Below are 17,541 nucleotides of genomic sequence, written 5' to 3' on the forward strand. Positions count from 1 at the left end.
TGGAAATTCATTTTGCTATATTTATTTTTTTTGTTGTTGTCTACTGATTATTCCCAACTTCTTTTTACCTACATACTTGCCTGCCTATCTGCCTGTCTACAATGTTCTTCTCTCTCTCTTTCTTTCTTTCTGATTCAGTATAAAAATCTGTTTGAATTTTGTTCACTAAAAATTGAGTGGATGAATCATCTATATGCATAAATTAAATTCCTGTTTCGATTATTCATATTTATCATTATTTTTATTTCTATTTTGAAGTTAGTTCTTTTTATTTCTATCTAATTTTTTTTTCTTGATTCAATTACATCTTTTATTTTTAGTTTCTAATTCGATTTTTTTATATTTATTTAATAGAACTTCTGAACATTCAGTGAAATTGTAGTTTTATGTATAAATAGATTTAAAGCTACTATCCTTAATGATTAATACTCGGTATTATTATTTTACAAAAGAGGTACGCCTTCGTAAGATATATAAATTTAATAGGATAAACTTACTATGCTTAAATAACGTAGAATTACATCACTTACGATGCATATTAATTAAGCTATTGACATTATAGAGTGTTATGAAGATTGAGTTCGAAGTATCACATTATTAACTCACTTCAGTTAGATAATCATTGAAAACTAGAAAGGGATGAACAACTATTTCGTCTTAATTGAGGACTAAGAATTGCGCGTCTACAACTACACTAGTAATAGAACCCAGAATCTTCAAGCCTTGCGTTGGGCTCTTGACTTTCAAACCTATGAGTTGGTATTTAGTGGTTTAGGTATATAAATCCAGTCGATTACAGGTACAAAACGACCATTATCCATTGTTATTGTTGATATTTGTCTCACATCCAACAAGACGTAGTTTATCTAATTACAGCTTCTCACTGGAACTCCTGGAATTACCTCTTTAACTTTTCTGCAAGTAATCACATGATGACATGCCATAATAAAAGAAAATGAATTTCAAAGTCCACTATATACTCAGCGAGTCAAATTAATACACGTTATCAAGCTATAATTTAATTATTAAAATTATTATTTATTTAGACATGATTAGCTAGAAATGTCCATATCAATATTTTTAATTACAATATTCGCTAAAAACAATGAGACATTACGTAAAGGAATGAAAAATTATGATATACGAAATCGGTTTACACTCATAGCTTTCAACTGACTGAGTTTAACTAATTTTCACATTTTTTTAAAATTAACACTACATAGGTGCTTATTATAATTATAACTGATAATAATAACAATGATAACAGCTCTTTTCTGAAATATTTTTTCCTTTCAAACGTTATTATCAAATTTTCGTATACGAAAATGAACACATTTCATGATTATATGAATATGATTAGAAAATTTGTATGTTTATTTTATTAAAATCATAAATTAACTCAGAACCATTCACTGTTTCACACCCAGAACCTTTTGTGTTGAGGGTGTCAGCGAAACAGAATCCAGTTTTCTACATTTTTATCTTCGTATGTGCAAGCATATGAGGTATCTTTATCCAGGTTGAATCAGTTGATTTTAATTAGTTCTCCAGCAAATATCAATCCACAAAAAAGATGGCTGTTGTTCTGATCCATGGTGGAAAATGTGGATTACCTGTTTGGTCTCATCGCGATAACCACGGCCAGTAGGTTAGAGATTTCAAGGAACACGGATCAGAACCGTTCAGAGCATAGAAAATGCATCCGCTTGTTATCGTGCTCTAAATCTTGAGTCTCAGTATTCCTTCGTAGGTACCTTTTCATTCTATCCTTTAGTACCATATTCCTAATGTTCAGTCTTTCTCGTTATCATTTCAACTACGTTACTACAATTCGTTTGCTAATTATCGTGCTCATTTGATGTCATCGTGCTGCTGTGGCTAGACAACTTGGACTAACCGCCCGACTGTAGTGAAAATTATTTTTAAAGAATACATAATCTCCGCGAATAACTGTCCAAATATATAATTTCTTTATTTGCTTAACTCGTTAATCTACCATAGATTTTGAAATTCAATTACTGTTTAATTTGATGTTTAACATAATCGTTGTAATTTGTGATCTTTTGTATATATCATGAGAGGCCTTTTAATAAAATGAAGTTATTCTTTTGTCAAGCTATTCTGTTTAAAAATATCGTTTGAACAAAATATATAGGTATTGTACAGGTTTCGCTTTGTCGAAAATTCACATTCTTATATTCGTCTTTTTTCAGTTTTTTATTCGAAGCATTTTAACTCTTTCAACCCTCAAAAAGACTGACTAATTTATAATCATTTTAGAATTCTGATTGCATCATAACTATTCGGATTAGTTTGGAAAACATAATGTGCTGTGCTTCATTCAAGAAGAGTATTGGTAAATAGTAATGACAACTCGATCCACTATGTTTCTGAAAGATTTGATGGAATTAAACAATAAAGTACCATCTCCGAACACTTATCACTCGAGACAATCCCAGTAAATATTATTTATTTTATCATTAACTGGGTATTATATAATAGGAATAACTAAAAAAATATAAAATCACTTTTCTGAGAAAGCAGCTATTCATGCAATCTGTATGATTTCCAATGGTTTTATTTATCATCAACTTTATTATCATTTAGAAAATTAGCATACGAATAGTTTATGCTTGCAGACTCACATATATCGATATTTCAGATAGAAATACTATGAATTGACTATGTTGACTACCCTGTAAAGTTCTTCCTCATTCTCTGGGATGTAGGTCACAAGAACAAACGGATTCGGTAAAAAAAATAATTTACTAAGCAGAGATGGATGGTGGCTAACAGTGGAATCTAGGATGCTCGCTTCGTCCTATTTGGGACTCATCAACTGTATGTACCTTCATTCCAGAGATGATGTTCACTCTAGAGCTCGAACCCAGTGCTGTTCACTTCAAATGGCATCGCAATATCCACTTAGCTACTGAATTTTGATAGCCACTAGCTTGTTCAATCGGGTGAACTTTCAATTCATTTTTGTGTTAGTTGTTTGAATTTCTGCTTATAATGCTTATGATTTAAGGCAAAATCGAAGCAATCCGCACAGGATGCACATATGCCAATAAGAGACTGATCAATTGCAGTTCTAAACATCAATGGGAAGATTTAAACAACCAATACAAAAATGAATTAAAATAAATTTCGCTTACAAGATTTGCTACTAAACAAATACATGAATAAAGCAATTGTTCATAAGTGTCACTGAATTATAGTCGTTTTGTATTATGAATTTAAGGAAGTTTAAAATTTGGATCATTGTATTTTCAACAATTAGCCTAAAGGTATAACATTTAATGCGAGACAACAAGGTCCTGAATTTATCATGTACGCAGTCGTGTATACATATTGATAAGGAGTTCAAAGTTTAAATGATCATTCTGTCTTTCATCTGAATGTTTCTCAATGAAGTTTAACGCATTTTGATACATTTTGTTAATTTAGTAATTCGATAATTATTGTTGTTTGTATTCTCAGCTTCACCAGTTATTGTCAAATGGAATAGATTTTTAAGTGAAAAGTTTGCAACCTGTCACTCATCGGGTGTTCGTACTTGGGATTTGCGGGTAAATATAGTCAGAAATGCTTTATTTAAATCTCATTTTAAAAATTCTTCTATGTTGATATATCTGTTGGCTGCTAGATCGTAGGTGTCTGAAGGATTTCTCTTATGTGGTGGATTTATTGATTGAATAGTATTGAGGCTCGGTGCGAAGACAGGAGATTTATCCAACCAGTGAGGTTGTTAGTCCTCACAAGTAGAGATTGTTTGTAATGCGTACCAAGTCGCTGTCTACTTCAACGTACATGAATTTGGTTAGTCCATAACACCACTAATTCCTAGACTGGATAGTATTTTAGGGATGACAAAATACTTACTTATGCCTGTTACTCCTTATGAAGGAACATAGGCCGCTCACCAGCATTCGCCATCCAACCCTGTCCTGGGCAATCCTTTCCAGCTTCTTCCAGTTGTTATTCATCCTTTTCATATCTGCTTCGAGTTCCCGACGTAATATGTTCTTTGGTCTTCCTCCTTTCCGCTTCGCTTCAGGATTTCAAGTTAAAGCTTGCCTCGTGTTGCAGTTTGATGATTTGCGTAATGTATGTCCTATCGATTTCTATCGTCTTTTCCTAATTTCTTCTTCAGCTGGAAGCTGGTTTGTTCTCTCCCACAGAAGGCTGTTGCTGATGGTACCGGGCCAATGGATGTTGAGTATCTTGCGTAGACAGCTATTTATAAATACTTGTACCTACTTGACAGTGGTTGTTGTGGTTCTCCATGTTTCAGCTCCGTACAGTAAAACTGACTGCCTTGACATTCGTATTGAAGGTTCTGACTTTGATATTGGTTGAAAGTTGTTTTGAGTTCCATATCTTCTTTAATTGTACGAATGCGGCCATTGCTTTGCCAATCCTCGCCTTTACGTCTGCATCTGAACCTCCTTGTTCATCGATGATGCTTCCCAGGTATGTGAAGGATTCTACATCTTTCAGAGTTTCGTCATCAAGAGTGACTGGATTGCTGTTCTTCGTTTTGAGTTTGAGGACCTTGGTTTTCCCCTTGTGTATGCTGAGGCCTACTGATGCGGAGACTGCTGCTACACTAGCTGTCTTTATCTGCATTTGTTCATGTGTATGCGATAGGAGGGTTAGGTGATCTGCGAAGTCCGAATCGTCTAATTGATTCTGAGCTGTCCATTGTATTCCGTGTTTTCCCTCAGATGTCGAGGTCTTCATAATCCAGTCGACCACCAGAAGAAAGAGGAAGGGAGAGAGTAGACAGCCTTGTCTGACTCCGGTCTTTACTTGGAATGCATCTGTCAAAATAGCTATGAAAAATATAGGTTGTAAACTGTAGGTCTCACTGAACGAAAATATACCTAGTGACACAAATATGTTCACTTTTCATTTCCTTAGTCGTATATATTCCATAAACATGGGTTCCTTTTTCGTTAACAACCTATATCGTTCATGTTAGCTTTCCATTAGGTTTTACTTTTTCTGCATTATTTTGAAGCGTAAAAATTTGAACTTGTTCAGAGTTGTTTGGTCTCCCATCCTGTAGTCCCAGACCCGAATACCTATGTACAGGATTAGTTTGTATACAGTTAATATGTTCCGTACAATAATTTATTATTTAAACGGTTTGTTAACTATTTTTAACCATTTTCCTATGCATTTTAAACTCAGTCTAATGTTCCAGAACAGTACATCTCTGTACAAGCTGATCACGTTCGTGATTTCGATTGGTCGCCTCAGAATGTCAATCAAATGGTGACAGTCAGTGAATATTCTGAAATGCGTCTATGGGATACTGAAAATCCTTCATATCCTCTGAAAAAGGTCCGATTTCATGAAATAAAACTGAAGAAAGTAATTTATACTGTAAGTTTATAATTTACTAATTACTTAATTTGTCGTCTGTATTGTTTGTAGTTTCACGATGAACATCTGTTTTATGCAGTCTAATGATATTACATGACTGATAGATTCCGAGACGAAACATCGATCCAGTGCTCCCTGGTTTTGATTGATACTAACTTTAGTGAATTTATAGCAAATACTTCTCATAAAGTTCACGAATGAGAATTAATTTTAGACAAGTGGAGTATTGGTTACGATTGAATTCATGAAGTACCAAATAAGAGCTTTTCAGAACTTTGCGATCATGTAAATAGTTGTTTATTGTTCCTTTACAGTTGTAGAAACTTACTATACCACTTGTTTATAAAGAGTTTGCTTGAGATTGTTGCACCCTGTGTGAATATCAACCATATAAGCTTATATGATACCCCTTAGTTGTGCGATGACTTGAAGGTTGAAGTACAGGACTGACAACAGTTTAGGCAGTGCTTTAAATCAATATCCGACCACTTCATTTTTGACATCCATATAAAGTTTGGTTCAAAACCGAGTATAATAGCTTTTACCTAGCTACAAATCTGTAAATTACATGTTCACAATGGACCATTATTGTTTTAAATAATATAATACCTGCTGTTTTATGTATAGTCTCCACCATTTTTTATTTTACCCTGAGTTAGCGCTTTTTATCAAGTTTTTATTCATACCTTTTCTTATTTTATTTATATTATGCATATTAAGATTATTGTTATTATTGTTACTATTACTAATATTTCTATGTATTCTTTTTTCTAGCCTTCAGGTGATCATATTATTATTTTACCAGAGCAGTCTCATTGGTCAGTTCACGGGATATCTGTGTGGTCTAGTGCTGGTTTGACACAATCTCATGATTTATTCCAAGTCATGGAAAGCCATGATAATAGTGACACTAATAACAATGAAATTACTGTCAATAAAACGCCTGCTAATAGTATAGTGAATTCAAACAATAATAATGGTAATAGTAATAATAATCCCATAAATGATCAGCAGATTTGTCAACCACGTTCTACAGATTCATATATATTAGATATGAATTGGTTGATATGCTCCTCTTCAAATCTCCCATTTTCTCCACTGACAACGACAGATGATCATGAATTAACGACAAATTTTATTCTGGATAATGAAATATCGATAGCAAATCAAAATTTAGAATATTGTCCTAAAAGTACGTCAATAAATAAATAAATAAATCGTTTTATATCATTTTTGTTGTTGTTATTAATTTCTTCTGTTTATGTTATCAAAATGGTGTTCATAGTAGTTTTATTGTTACTGTTTTCTTTACTGTTCATATGATGGAAACGGTAAATCTGTTTCTTATTCCCCCATAATTTTAATGTGACTCAATATGCACTACATATATGTAATCATCCAGTAGGTTAAGAGTTTTCGCGCGACACCGAAGTCCCTGGGTTCGAATCCCGCGAGCGGGATTGTGGATGCGCACTGCTGAGGAGTTCCACAATAGAACGAAACGGCCGTCTAGTGCTTCCAGGTTCTCAATGGTGGTCTAACATCAACCGGTTTATGATCTCAATCAAAAACTTAATAATCTCTGCAACACCCGTACTGACAATTTCAGCAATAATTAAAAAATAGGGTCTAGAAATATAAGTAGTTGTATTTTAATACGCCACGAAATGTCGTTTTTATTTATAACTGAGTTAACAGTATATATATATATCATTTTGGCCTTATGCTGCAATAATATTTTATGTGGTTTATACTCTTCTATTCAATTTAACGGTTAGTGTGTACTCTGTTTTTCTCTTCTTTACACTGGAAAATGTTTCAAGTTATTGATAATCAATCAAGAGAGTTATGAAATGTTGTCAAATAGAATATTGAAAATTTTTAACGTTAATAGTTTTTTTATTGTTTACAGTTATCTAGTGTGAAGGAATATCTTATTTTCTTTTTACATCTATTTTTTAGGCTGTCCTATTCTTTTTTATCTGATATGTGTATATGTTAAGCAATAATCAAATTACACTTTTTATATACTTTAGTATACATTCTTGTGCACTAGGCTTTGTTTGAGCTTTGGATTTCAAGGCTAACGGTACTATCCGGCTATCCAATCCGAACTGCTTGAAAGTTATTCTCACTCTTCGCCCTACTGTTTAAAACTCGAATGTTTCAACCACTTTATCACTTAATATTACGAATTCACTTTAATTTAATGGTTGGCTTTTTCAACAAACAGCGCTTTATGCCTTTGATTGAACTCCGTCTATTAAAATGATCGTTTACCAGTTCCATTCATTTCGTGAATTAGTACAATTTCATCTTACTGCAACTCTATCCATGATAGCTCCATTTTGCTTTATTTATTATTTAAATTTAGAGTGTAGATACACATATAAAACACATATCACCTGACTCAACCATTGTGTATTCACAACTTCACACGAAAACATTCATGGCTGTGAGAATACTACCAGTTCCTATTGAATGTTCTTATAACATTAGTTATTCACTCAAATCCAAAGAATATTTCGCAAATGTAACCTTTATTCGTTCAACGTCAACTATCATGTCTCAGTCACACATTAGTATAGAATGTTTTGCTGTGTGGTATACTTGACATTGCCTGTGAATAAAAATAGTTTATTGACTCTACAGCTTTAGTGTAGGTTGAAAATCCTTTACTAAAGTCTTCTGTATGATTTTCTGAAATTCATTTACCTTCAACTCTATGTACTGTTTCATGTGGCACAAATATAGGTAGAGTGTAAACGATCGTTCTTTAACATCTAAGGTTAATTTTTATACTTTCGTTTAGCTACATATGTTCAATGTAGTTGACAGTTCCCACTTGAGTACTCATTTGTAAGTTCCATTATCAAACTTATTAATGTTTCTCTTTATTGTTTAAAGTTTTATTTGTTTCATATATAAAAATTTATTTTAATCCGGTAAATATAAAATCATGGTTTTAACTAATCAGAGCAATATTATCTGATTATTATAACTAACTTGAAATTATAGATTATCAAACTGTAACCTTATTAATTACTACTACTAGTTGAAGTTAGACATTAACACCGTTGGATGCTGGCTCATTGGTCTAGTGGTTAAGTGCTCGCGCGCGAAACCAGTAGGTCCTGGGTTCGAATCTCGCAGGTCGTGGATGCGCACTGCTGAGGAGTCTCACAATAGGCCGAAACGGCCGTCCAGTGCTTCCAGGTTTTCCATGGTGGTCTAGCTTCAACTGACTCTTGATCTTAACCATTGAAATTACTATAATACCCACAAAACCCATCTGATACTACAATATTGATAAAATTATGTTTTTCATCAAAACCAATAATAAAAGAAATAAGGCATTAAGTAACAATTGTTCAAGACCAAGTTAACATTAATAATCAGAAGTAATCTGTAACTGTTCCTAACAAGTAGTTTAGTTGAAATTTTCATTTGTAATAACTAAATGTCATCGATTTAATTAAATTTTGATGATTTGTATTTTCTTCTTGATTTATCAAAAGTCAATTTAATTTCAAATAAAGTGTAGATGTTCTTTTTTTTAGTTGGTTAATTTTCATTGTTTTAATGGATCACTTTGAATTTTTTTCTAATTTTTGCATTTTTTAAAAAAGCAACAATATAACAATCATTCTAACAGATATGATTAACTGTATTGATAATAGTTAATTAATTACTATTCACTTCATAAATATTTATATCTATCTTTCGAGACATGCTTCTTAATGGAGCCCTATGCAATTAATCAATGGATAATCACTACTGTTACCATTTATGCAATCTTATTATCCAGTCTATTTATTCAAACACATAGTACATATCTTTTTTAAACGCAGTATAAAAAAGAACTGTACATAAAGTATTTAGAAAATAAGGACAAGCTAAGTGTATATGTGACAAGAATCATGTCAACTTAAAAAGAACCATCCTTTTTAACAAATCATGTAGCTACATTGTAATAATAGTTTTTGGTTGGGTTACTATTTCTTTTTTTTTGCTTCACTGTTATCCTTCTAATTCTTACCGTTGTTTTTTTTTTCAAACTTCAAGCATTTTAATTTTCCTCATTATTTCTTTCGATACCCAATATAAATCATTTTATTCCTTTTGATTCTCTTCTCTGTTTACGACGTTTATATTGTTGTTTACTTCTGTAATTTACAAAGACTGTTTGCATTTCCACAATATTTGGGCGCCGAGTTAATGTGAGACAATAATGAGGAAGAAGGTATTTGTAAAACCTCAGCGAAAGAATTTGAAGTAAATCCAACGTTTCGCCTGGCAATCTGGTCCAAGCTTTTTCAAGGAAAATTATTTGCATTTTGTTGACAAGTTATGTTATTAAGTGATATCATTTGAAAAAGCTGTTTCGTTTCAGTTGTGTTTCACTATCGGTTCACATCTATGAATATTACCAATATACAGTAAAACTTAAGACATTCAAATCTTATGATGAACATAATTTACTTAAACAAATAAGTTTACATTCAGTTATCCATATTTCTGGATTCAATCAATCCACGATATCACATAACAAATACTATTTTGTTTCTAAAATGGATATACTGTCCTCTAGTTACAATTTCTTACTTAAACTCTAGAAATCGATTTCAAAGCAGGTTAATAGTTTTGTTTGTTATTAAATTAAATTTATTAACTTAAATATCTTTGAGAGTGCTTCATTTACAGCACTCCAGTTTAGCATTTATCTTATGTTGTAGGTTACTAATTTAATAATTGAATCCAAATCAAACTACTTACCAAAATTTATTTGTCTTACACAATAATAATAAATTTGCTTAATTCATTTTGTTTCTTTTACATTTATACTTAGAAAATATACATTTACTTACTTGGTCAATGGATAATATACTTCGTGTTTATCCAATTCATTTTAAATCAATTTCACATCATGATAATGAACCATTATCAAATCAAGCAAATAAACAAACAAGGATAATAAAAGAAAAATCAGAAGATTTATTAGATGATAAATTATCAACGAATTTCAATCCAAAGACAAATCAATCAAAGAAGTTTAGTAATACTTCGACAAACAATTTAAATAAACTAAAGGTTATCTATGTTTATTTGTATAATTGTGTAATTAACTATATATTGTTCGACAAAACATCATGTTTTTCAAAGATAATTATTGATAAACATCTAGAAGTTCAAAAGCAAGGCATGTTTTCTACACTGTCTATGTAACTAGTAGAATATAGTTACATCATAATAACACGGGAAATTATAATTCAGCTAATCTTAATCAATTTATTCACTATTGAGTATAAAACGAATATCTTTATTACTTTATACAGTCATTTAGATATGTTTCCATTTGGTTAATAAATTATTTTTTGACTCTTTAAGAACACTGTTACACAGTTTTTGGAAAGTAAACTTATACTAATGAATCATACTAACGTTTCTGTAGTTTTGTATTTAACTCAGCCTTCACACTTTGAGATAAGTGTGACCAGGTCAGTTTTTATATTGCAATTTTCTATCTTTTTACTTCTCAAGCTGCTGGTTTTTTCTTGTTTTACTTATAAAAAGTGTTAGGGCTTGAACTGATCCATAGTTGTGCCAGGTCTGACATTGTTAATAATCGACTTATCGTTAAATTAAGAAGTTAGAAAAACTTTATCCAATGTTTAATATTCTTTTTATAGTAGACCTTTTTTAAAATTAATTCTAAGACATTTCAACAGAGTCCACGTGTTTGTTAATTACTTCTGTTACAATTTTACCAAATATTGATTTCCTTTATATAATATTCCAGCCTTTTTGAAATTTTTTACTAGGAATACATGTAAAATGTTTTAATATTAGTGTCTTTGTCCTGTTAGTCGTATGCAATAGAATAATAGGCTGACCAATTGTAAGGTTAAACTTACAATAACATCAGGCAAAGATTGTGAGTCGGTTAATTAATCTGGGAATTTTTTATCGACCATAAAAGTTGGAGATGTGTCACATATGCCTAACCACCTCCTACCTCAATTTACAATGCTAACTGAAGTAGAAATATGTTGTCGAAAAAAGCCACCAGTGGATACTATCGCTATCTTAACTTTTGCTATTTTGTCTTGATAATTCCGTCTTGCATTGATGATATGATATGGGAACGTTTACTGACTCGAATTTATGACAGATACTACATTGGTTATGACTGACTAATTCATGTTAGTACCAAGCATGAATGCAACCATTTTTAGCTGAAAGCCTAACTTACTTAGCGCACCAAGGAACGTGATCCATTAGAACACAGTTTTATTTTAAACTTGTTTGATCCCATTCACTGGTGATTTATAGTCGAATTTATTTGGTTTTCAAAATTGTGTTTGTGTAGAAAAACTAGATATTTTACTATGAAACACGGATCTTCCATCTCGATCGGTATATTGACCGGTACCACTTCACAACTAATGAATGCTTAGTTGTCAGAAACTTTATTAAACTCAATTACATCTTGAATGATATACGCAATTCGAAGTTTCTTACAGTCTGACGTTTATCAATCTCAATTTGAGTAGTTTTATTTAGATAATTTTCTTTTATGTTGAAAAAAGCAGGTTGTTGACCCGCAACATCGTGGTGAAGATTTTGGCCAACGTTCTTCTGTCTACAAATCATGTTTATCTATTTCGAAAAGTGGATTGAATGCAGATCCTAAATGTATGTTATGATGCTAATTCTTCAACATATATTTCTACCATGAAAAAGAAATTTTATAAGTATTTCAATACTAAATAAGTTTGTTTGACCTGTTCAAACTGATTTTTTCATTTCATTCTTGAATTAACTTTTACGATTATATACACTGTTTTTCCTGCTCAAATTTGTCAGTAAAATAAATTCGCTGATGCACTCCCAAAATAAATGCTGTTTGTAGATTCTCACCATCATCATCGCTATTATTATTATCATCACTATAATTATAGTTATTATTAATATTAGCTGTAGAAGTAGTATAACTCACAATGCTCATTTTCTGTACTATGGTGCTAATAATTCCCAAAAGTAGTGAATTTATGGTTAAAACACTCTAAATTCAACCATTTTGACTACCATTTTACTTCCGTTTGGAACTCGTGTAGTTTTACTATCTTTCAAATAAGTATGTCTCAAAACTTTATCTGTACTTAATCACTAAATCGCACCAAAATTTCATTAGTTCATGTGCAACACCTCCTGGTATCTAGAGACAATTGCGCTTGTTGGCAAGGTTTTTTTCTACGGGATGGAGTTATCAATCTTTTCTCTAAACCTCCTTTATCAGGGCTTGGGACCAGTATTAACTCTAGGAGGGCTCTAAGGAAATTTACATATATGTTTTACATTCACTAAAAAATACATTATTGTACTATTTAAATGTTTCATGAACACTGTCGAAATATGTTTCTCAATAAATTAGTGCGAGATCCTCCAGAAAGCTGTTTTCAGAGATCCCGTCCATGGAGTCACCTAAATAGCATTTTTTTTGTTAGGTTAGTAATGAGACAAACCAGTTATTTATAACTGATCGCAACAAATCAACATATTTATTGCTTTTCTTTGTTGAACATTGGCCCAGACATCACTATGTCTCTAATTTTTTTAACCAAATTGATTGCTGGAACTATTACAATCGCTTGAAAGCTTTTTGAAAAGTATAATAATGATTTATGTATATATATGACCTTGTTGTTGTAGGTGGAAATCAAGAAGATAGTGCATTCCAATTTCTCGCTCAAGAATTATCTCTGTTAAGCCATAGAGCTGGACAAGTAAGTTTATATTTATTACTTGATATATTCTTTAGATCTAATTCATATCATTGCTATACTTTTCACAAGATAAATTCACTAATATTTTACACTTCAGATTTTATACGAATGACTCGTTCCGTTAAACATTTAAAAATGTGGTTAAAAGATTATGAACATTGAACAAATGTTTTGGTTGGTGCAACTAATAATGATCGAAATGAAATTTTTGTTGGTTTTTATATGGAATTATAATGTCAAATCTAACCATTACAAATGTTAATTTCTTAATTTAATAGATACAGTTCTGTGTGTTGTCGAAAAAATTAAAAAAACTGATCATGTTATATAGTTGTAACTGATGTTGTCAGTTGTAGTCCTTGATTTATACGGTGTTTTCAGTTGTAAAATCTTACGGAAAAATGATAAATGATATTACTTTGTTGAAATGAATGCATCAGATGACTGGAGTGGAAAATGTAGGACAAAGTCAACAATAATTAATCTATTCTTCCGTTGATAAAGTGCTTATCGTCTATGGTACATATAAAGGGTTATTTGTGAGGAACCCGAATAACTTGTTGTCCCGTTCATCGCACGAGCCATTATTGTACAGACAGATTTCTTGGATAACACGGTTACCAGCTTGTTCGTAGAGAATGTCTGCGGTGATATTCTTTTCTGTGTTTTTGCTTGTTCATTGTTGAGTAGTTTAACATTGTTTAATTACCAAATGCAGTAATTTTGCAACAATCTCAGTCAGTCAGTCAGCTACAACGTAGGACCAGGCACATATATGCATCAGTCCAACTTGCCATACCTCATTAGCACAACAAGATGAACACCGAATTCATAGTAGTCACTTCAATGTTAGCAATATATGAAAGAAAGATAGCATATAAGGATATTGTACAGGAAAAAAGAATTAGTTGGTAGAAAGAAAGAAAGCGATTTTAGTCTCACGGTTTAAAGGAAGACAGAGAGTGTATACACCTACTCCACTGTGATTGATTTTGAGCCATGTTATCCAGAGTCTCCAACTATTGGTTACGATAATCACGCGGACTCCAACCAAGTATTCTGCATCTACCAACATGTCTCAGACTAGAAGTTAGTGACTTCAAGCATTGATGCCACGTTTTGGTTTGGCCGCCCCTAACTTTCTTCCAACCATCTTCAACACTAGTCAACATCTCGCGTCGTGGTAATCGGTGTTTAGGCATACGTAACACGTGGTCCAACAATCTCAGTCGATGAAGATTTACAACCTCATCAACTGATTTACCATCATTCCCCAATACCCTGCGCCTAACCTCACTATTACTTACCCGGTGGTCCCAGCAGACGCCAGCAATATTTCTAAGGCATCTGTGGTCAAATACTAGTAGCTTACGATTGTCTTCTACTCTTAGTGGCCATGTTTCGCTGCCGTAAAGTAAAACGGAACGGACTGCCGCGCAGTATACTCGTCCTTTTATTGATAGACAGATATCTCGCCTTCGTCGTAGGTGACGTAAGTTGGCAAAAGCCAAGCGAAATTTTCGAATCCGTGTTGAGATTTCGTCAGACACCAACCCATTAGGGCTGATCAGACTTCCAAGATAAGTGAAGTTATCAACGCGTTCGACTACTTCACTCCCTATCCTTAGTTCAGGTGTTGACGCAGACCAGTCCTGAAGCAACAACTTGCACTTAGAGGGAGAGAAGCGCATTCCAAACATACTGGCATTGTTGCTTAGTGCTAACAGAAGACTCTGTATTTTATCAGCGTCTTCACCAAACAGGACTATATCATCTGCGTATTCTAAGTCGATAAGTGGACCTCATGGAAGGAGATCAATACCCGAGAATTCAGTCGACGAGAATGTTATTTCCATCAGTAGGTCTATGATGAAGTTAAACAAAAATGAAGAAAGTGGACAGCCTTGACGGACACCACTTGAGGTTGCAAAAGCAGATGACAGTTCGCCACAATCTCTGACTCGACTAGTAGTGTTCGAGTAAAGAGCCTTTACAAGGTTTATGTACTTCTGAGGTACGCCTTTCAATGACAGACATTGCCACAGAATCTCGCGGTCTACCGAGTCAAATTCTGCTTTTAAGTCAAGAAAGACCATCATTGTCGGACGCCGATAAGTATGCCTATGTTCTAGAACCTGACGAATGGTGAATATGTGGTCGATGCAACCACGACCAGGTCTGAAGCCAGCTTGATTCTCTCGTGTTTGCAGTTCACGAGAACTAGGTAAGCGTCCGATAATTATCGAGGCTAGTATTTTAGATACTATATTAGTTAAACTAATCCCTCTATGGTTGTCACAGGATGATTTTGACCCTCTCTTATATATTGGGACGATAAGTGATTGTGACCAGTCAGATGGAATAACGTCTAACTCCCAGATCTTAGCTAAAATATTAGTCAACCTAATCGCTAAAATTGGACCACCATCCTTAAAGACCTCTGGAGCCAGTCCATCTGGACCAGCTGCCCTTCCTCGTTTCAGATTAACTATAGCCTTTTGAACTTCTGCTAGAGTTAAGGGACCTGTCTGGGCTGTCTGGGAATGGAGGGTAGTTGTAGAGTAGCTGAAGGCCAGTTGAACTGTTCTCTGAAATGTTTCGCCCATCATTCTAAACGTCTGGACTGAGAGCAGATGAGGGTGTTGTCTTTTTCCGAAATAGTCCGACTTACACTTTGTTTATAAATCCCAGTTTCTTTTATTAGTCTGTAGAGCTGTCTTGTGTTTCCTATAGCCGCCGCCTTTTCCATCTCTTTTGCTTTTGTCGCCCACCACTGCAACAATCTGTGAATAGTAAAACGATAGATGCTGATACGATATTCATACAACATTTCGTACTTGCGAATGCCCTTCTGAGTAAGGATAGCTAGAAAAATATATGATATCAAAGTCCGTATACGTACGATGGTTGTTCACTGAGTAGTGGCAAATGATTAGTTCGATAGTATTCTCATGTAAGCTCTACGCAGTAATCAGTCAATGCAAATATCTGTCTTACAGCTATTCCGTTTTGATTAAAATATTTCGATAATAACCTTTTAGACTGAACTTGGGTTACCCGAATTCGAATGCACTAGGAAGAACAATCTGTTCCCTTATGATTACAGGTATGCCTTAGTGACATGTACTAACTAGTACCAAACTGAGACCAGAATTTCCTGATGACTACCTCCAACTGCCCTACATCAAGGTCGATGTACATATGTGAATTCTGGGGAATTCATTCTCTACACTAAAGCATTTCCTACATTGTTTGTTGTTTGCCCTTCCCTATGGGTTTTAGTCATAAAATTTGTGATATTTCATTGTCAGTATTCAAAAGAGAAGAGAAAAGAAACAGTATAATAAAATTAATTACAGTAATTAGCATTACACATGATATGTAAATCCCAGTCATGATATTTTATCGATGTTATTAATATACATTTTTAAATGTCAATTTTTCATTTGCTGCTGTTACCATTTATTTATTGTTAAGTAAGTAGAAAGTAAATGAACTAATATTTCTACTTTATTACTATTACTGTTGTTATTATTATGGTAAGTATACCAACTGAAACATTAGTTATTCGACAATTTCAATAATTCGCCCCTATCATGTTGTTGCGTTATAACCATTAGTATTACTAGCATGAATAATGTTTTATATTTCGTTCAAATCTTTTCGTTCAATGGGATATCTACGCTAATTGAAGACAAAATTGTAACTTAGCAACCATGTACAGGATTATGTACTAGTCTATAGGTAGTCAATGTGTTAAACCTTGCTTTTTTGTACTTCGGCAGCTGCTTCAATGTTTCACGTTCTTTGATTTATTGGCTGAAATCACTAAGTGTCAGCTCCACAAATAAGTCCATTATCATACACTTTATATCAATAAAAATAATGGCCGTTTATAACTGATGAAAAGCCTGAAAATATAATGAATTCATTTTATTCTGAATATCTTTTTGTTCTCACCTTATTAAAATTTATCAAATGATCGGGATGTATTGGGTAATAACGGTTTAAATTTATTTATTATACACTGTAAATTATTCAAGCATATCGATAATACACATAGTATTTTTTAAAAGCAAATTTACATTGTTAGATGAAATATAATTTATCAATGTGTATGTCTCCATAGTTGATATAATACATATATAATATACTATTCAGCGTAGCAACTAAAAGCATAAAAATTGACATTCATCTCTTGTAAAACGTTCCTTTTAATTTTGCAAATACGTTTAGTAGACAGTGAAAATTCTCCGCCTACCGCTTTTAAAAAGTATATTTCCATAAATTCCTATGATAAATTTAATTAAACGACATTTGGTTGGAAAAAAAAAAGTGAAAATTGATTAAAGTTAATCCA

At 32.9% G+C, this 17,541-nt stretch overlaps 1 protein-coding gene across 1 annotated transcript in view; it reads left to right on the top strand.

Moving 5' to 3' along the window:
* The window catches only part of MS3_00001749 (uncharacterized protein), a 45,857-nt gene that overhangs the window by 5,512 nt on the left and 22,804 nt on the right, over nt 1–17,541 (top strand). Inside the window, exons 5-10 of the mRNA XM_051209238.1 lie at nt 3,484–3,572; nt 5,200–5,394; nt 6,169–6,586; nt 10,244–10,485; nt 11,988–12,090; nt 13,108–13,181. Of these exons, the coding sequence (XP_051074673.1) occupies nt 3,484–3,572; nt 5,200–5,394; nt 6,169–6,586; nt 10,244–10,485; nt 11,988–12,090; nt 13,108–13,181 (1,121 nt within the window). The remainder of the gene's footprint in view (nt 1–3,483; nt 3,573–5,199; nt 5,395–6,168; nt 6,587–10,243; nt 10,486–11,987; nt 12,091–13,107; nt 13,182–17,541) is intronic.

Source organism: Schistosoma haematobium, chromosome 1, assembly GCF_000699445.3.
Source record: "Schistosoma haematobium chromosome 1, whole genome shotgun sequence".
NCBI classification, from domain to species: domain Eukaryota; kingdom Metazoa; phylum Platyhelminthes; class Trematoda; order Strigeidida; family Schistosomatidae; genus Schistosoma; species Schistosoma haematobium.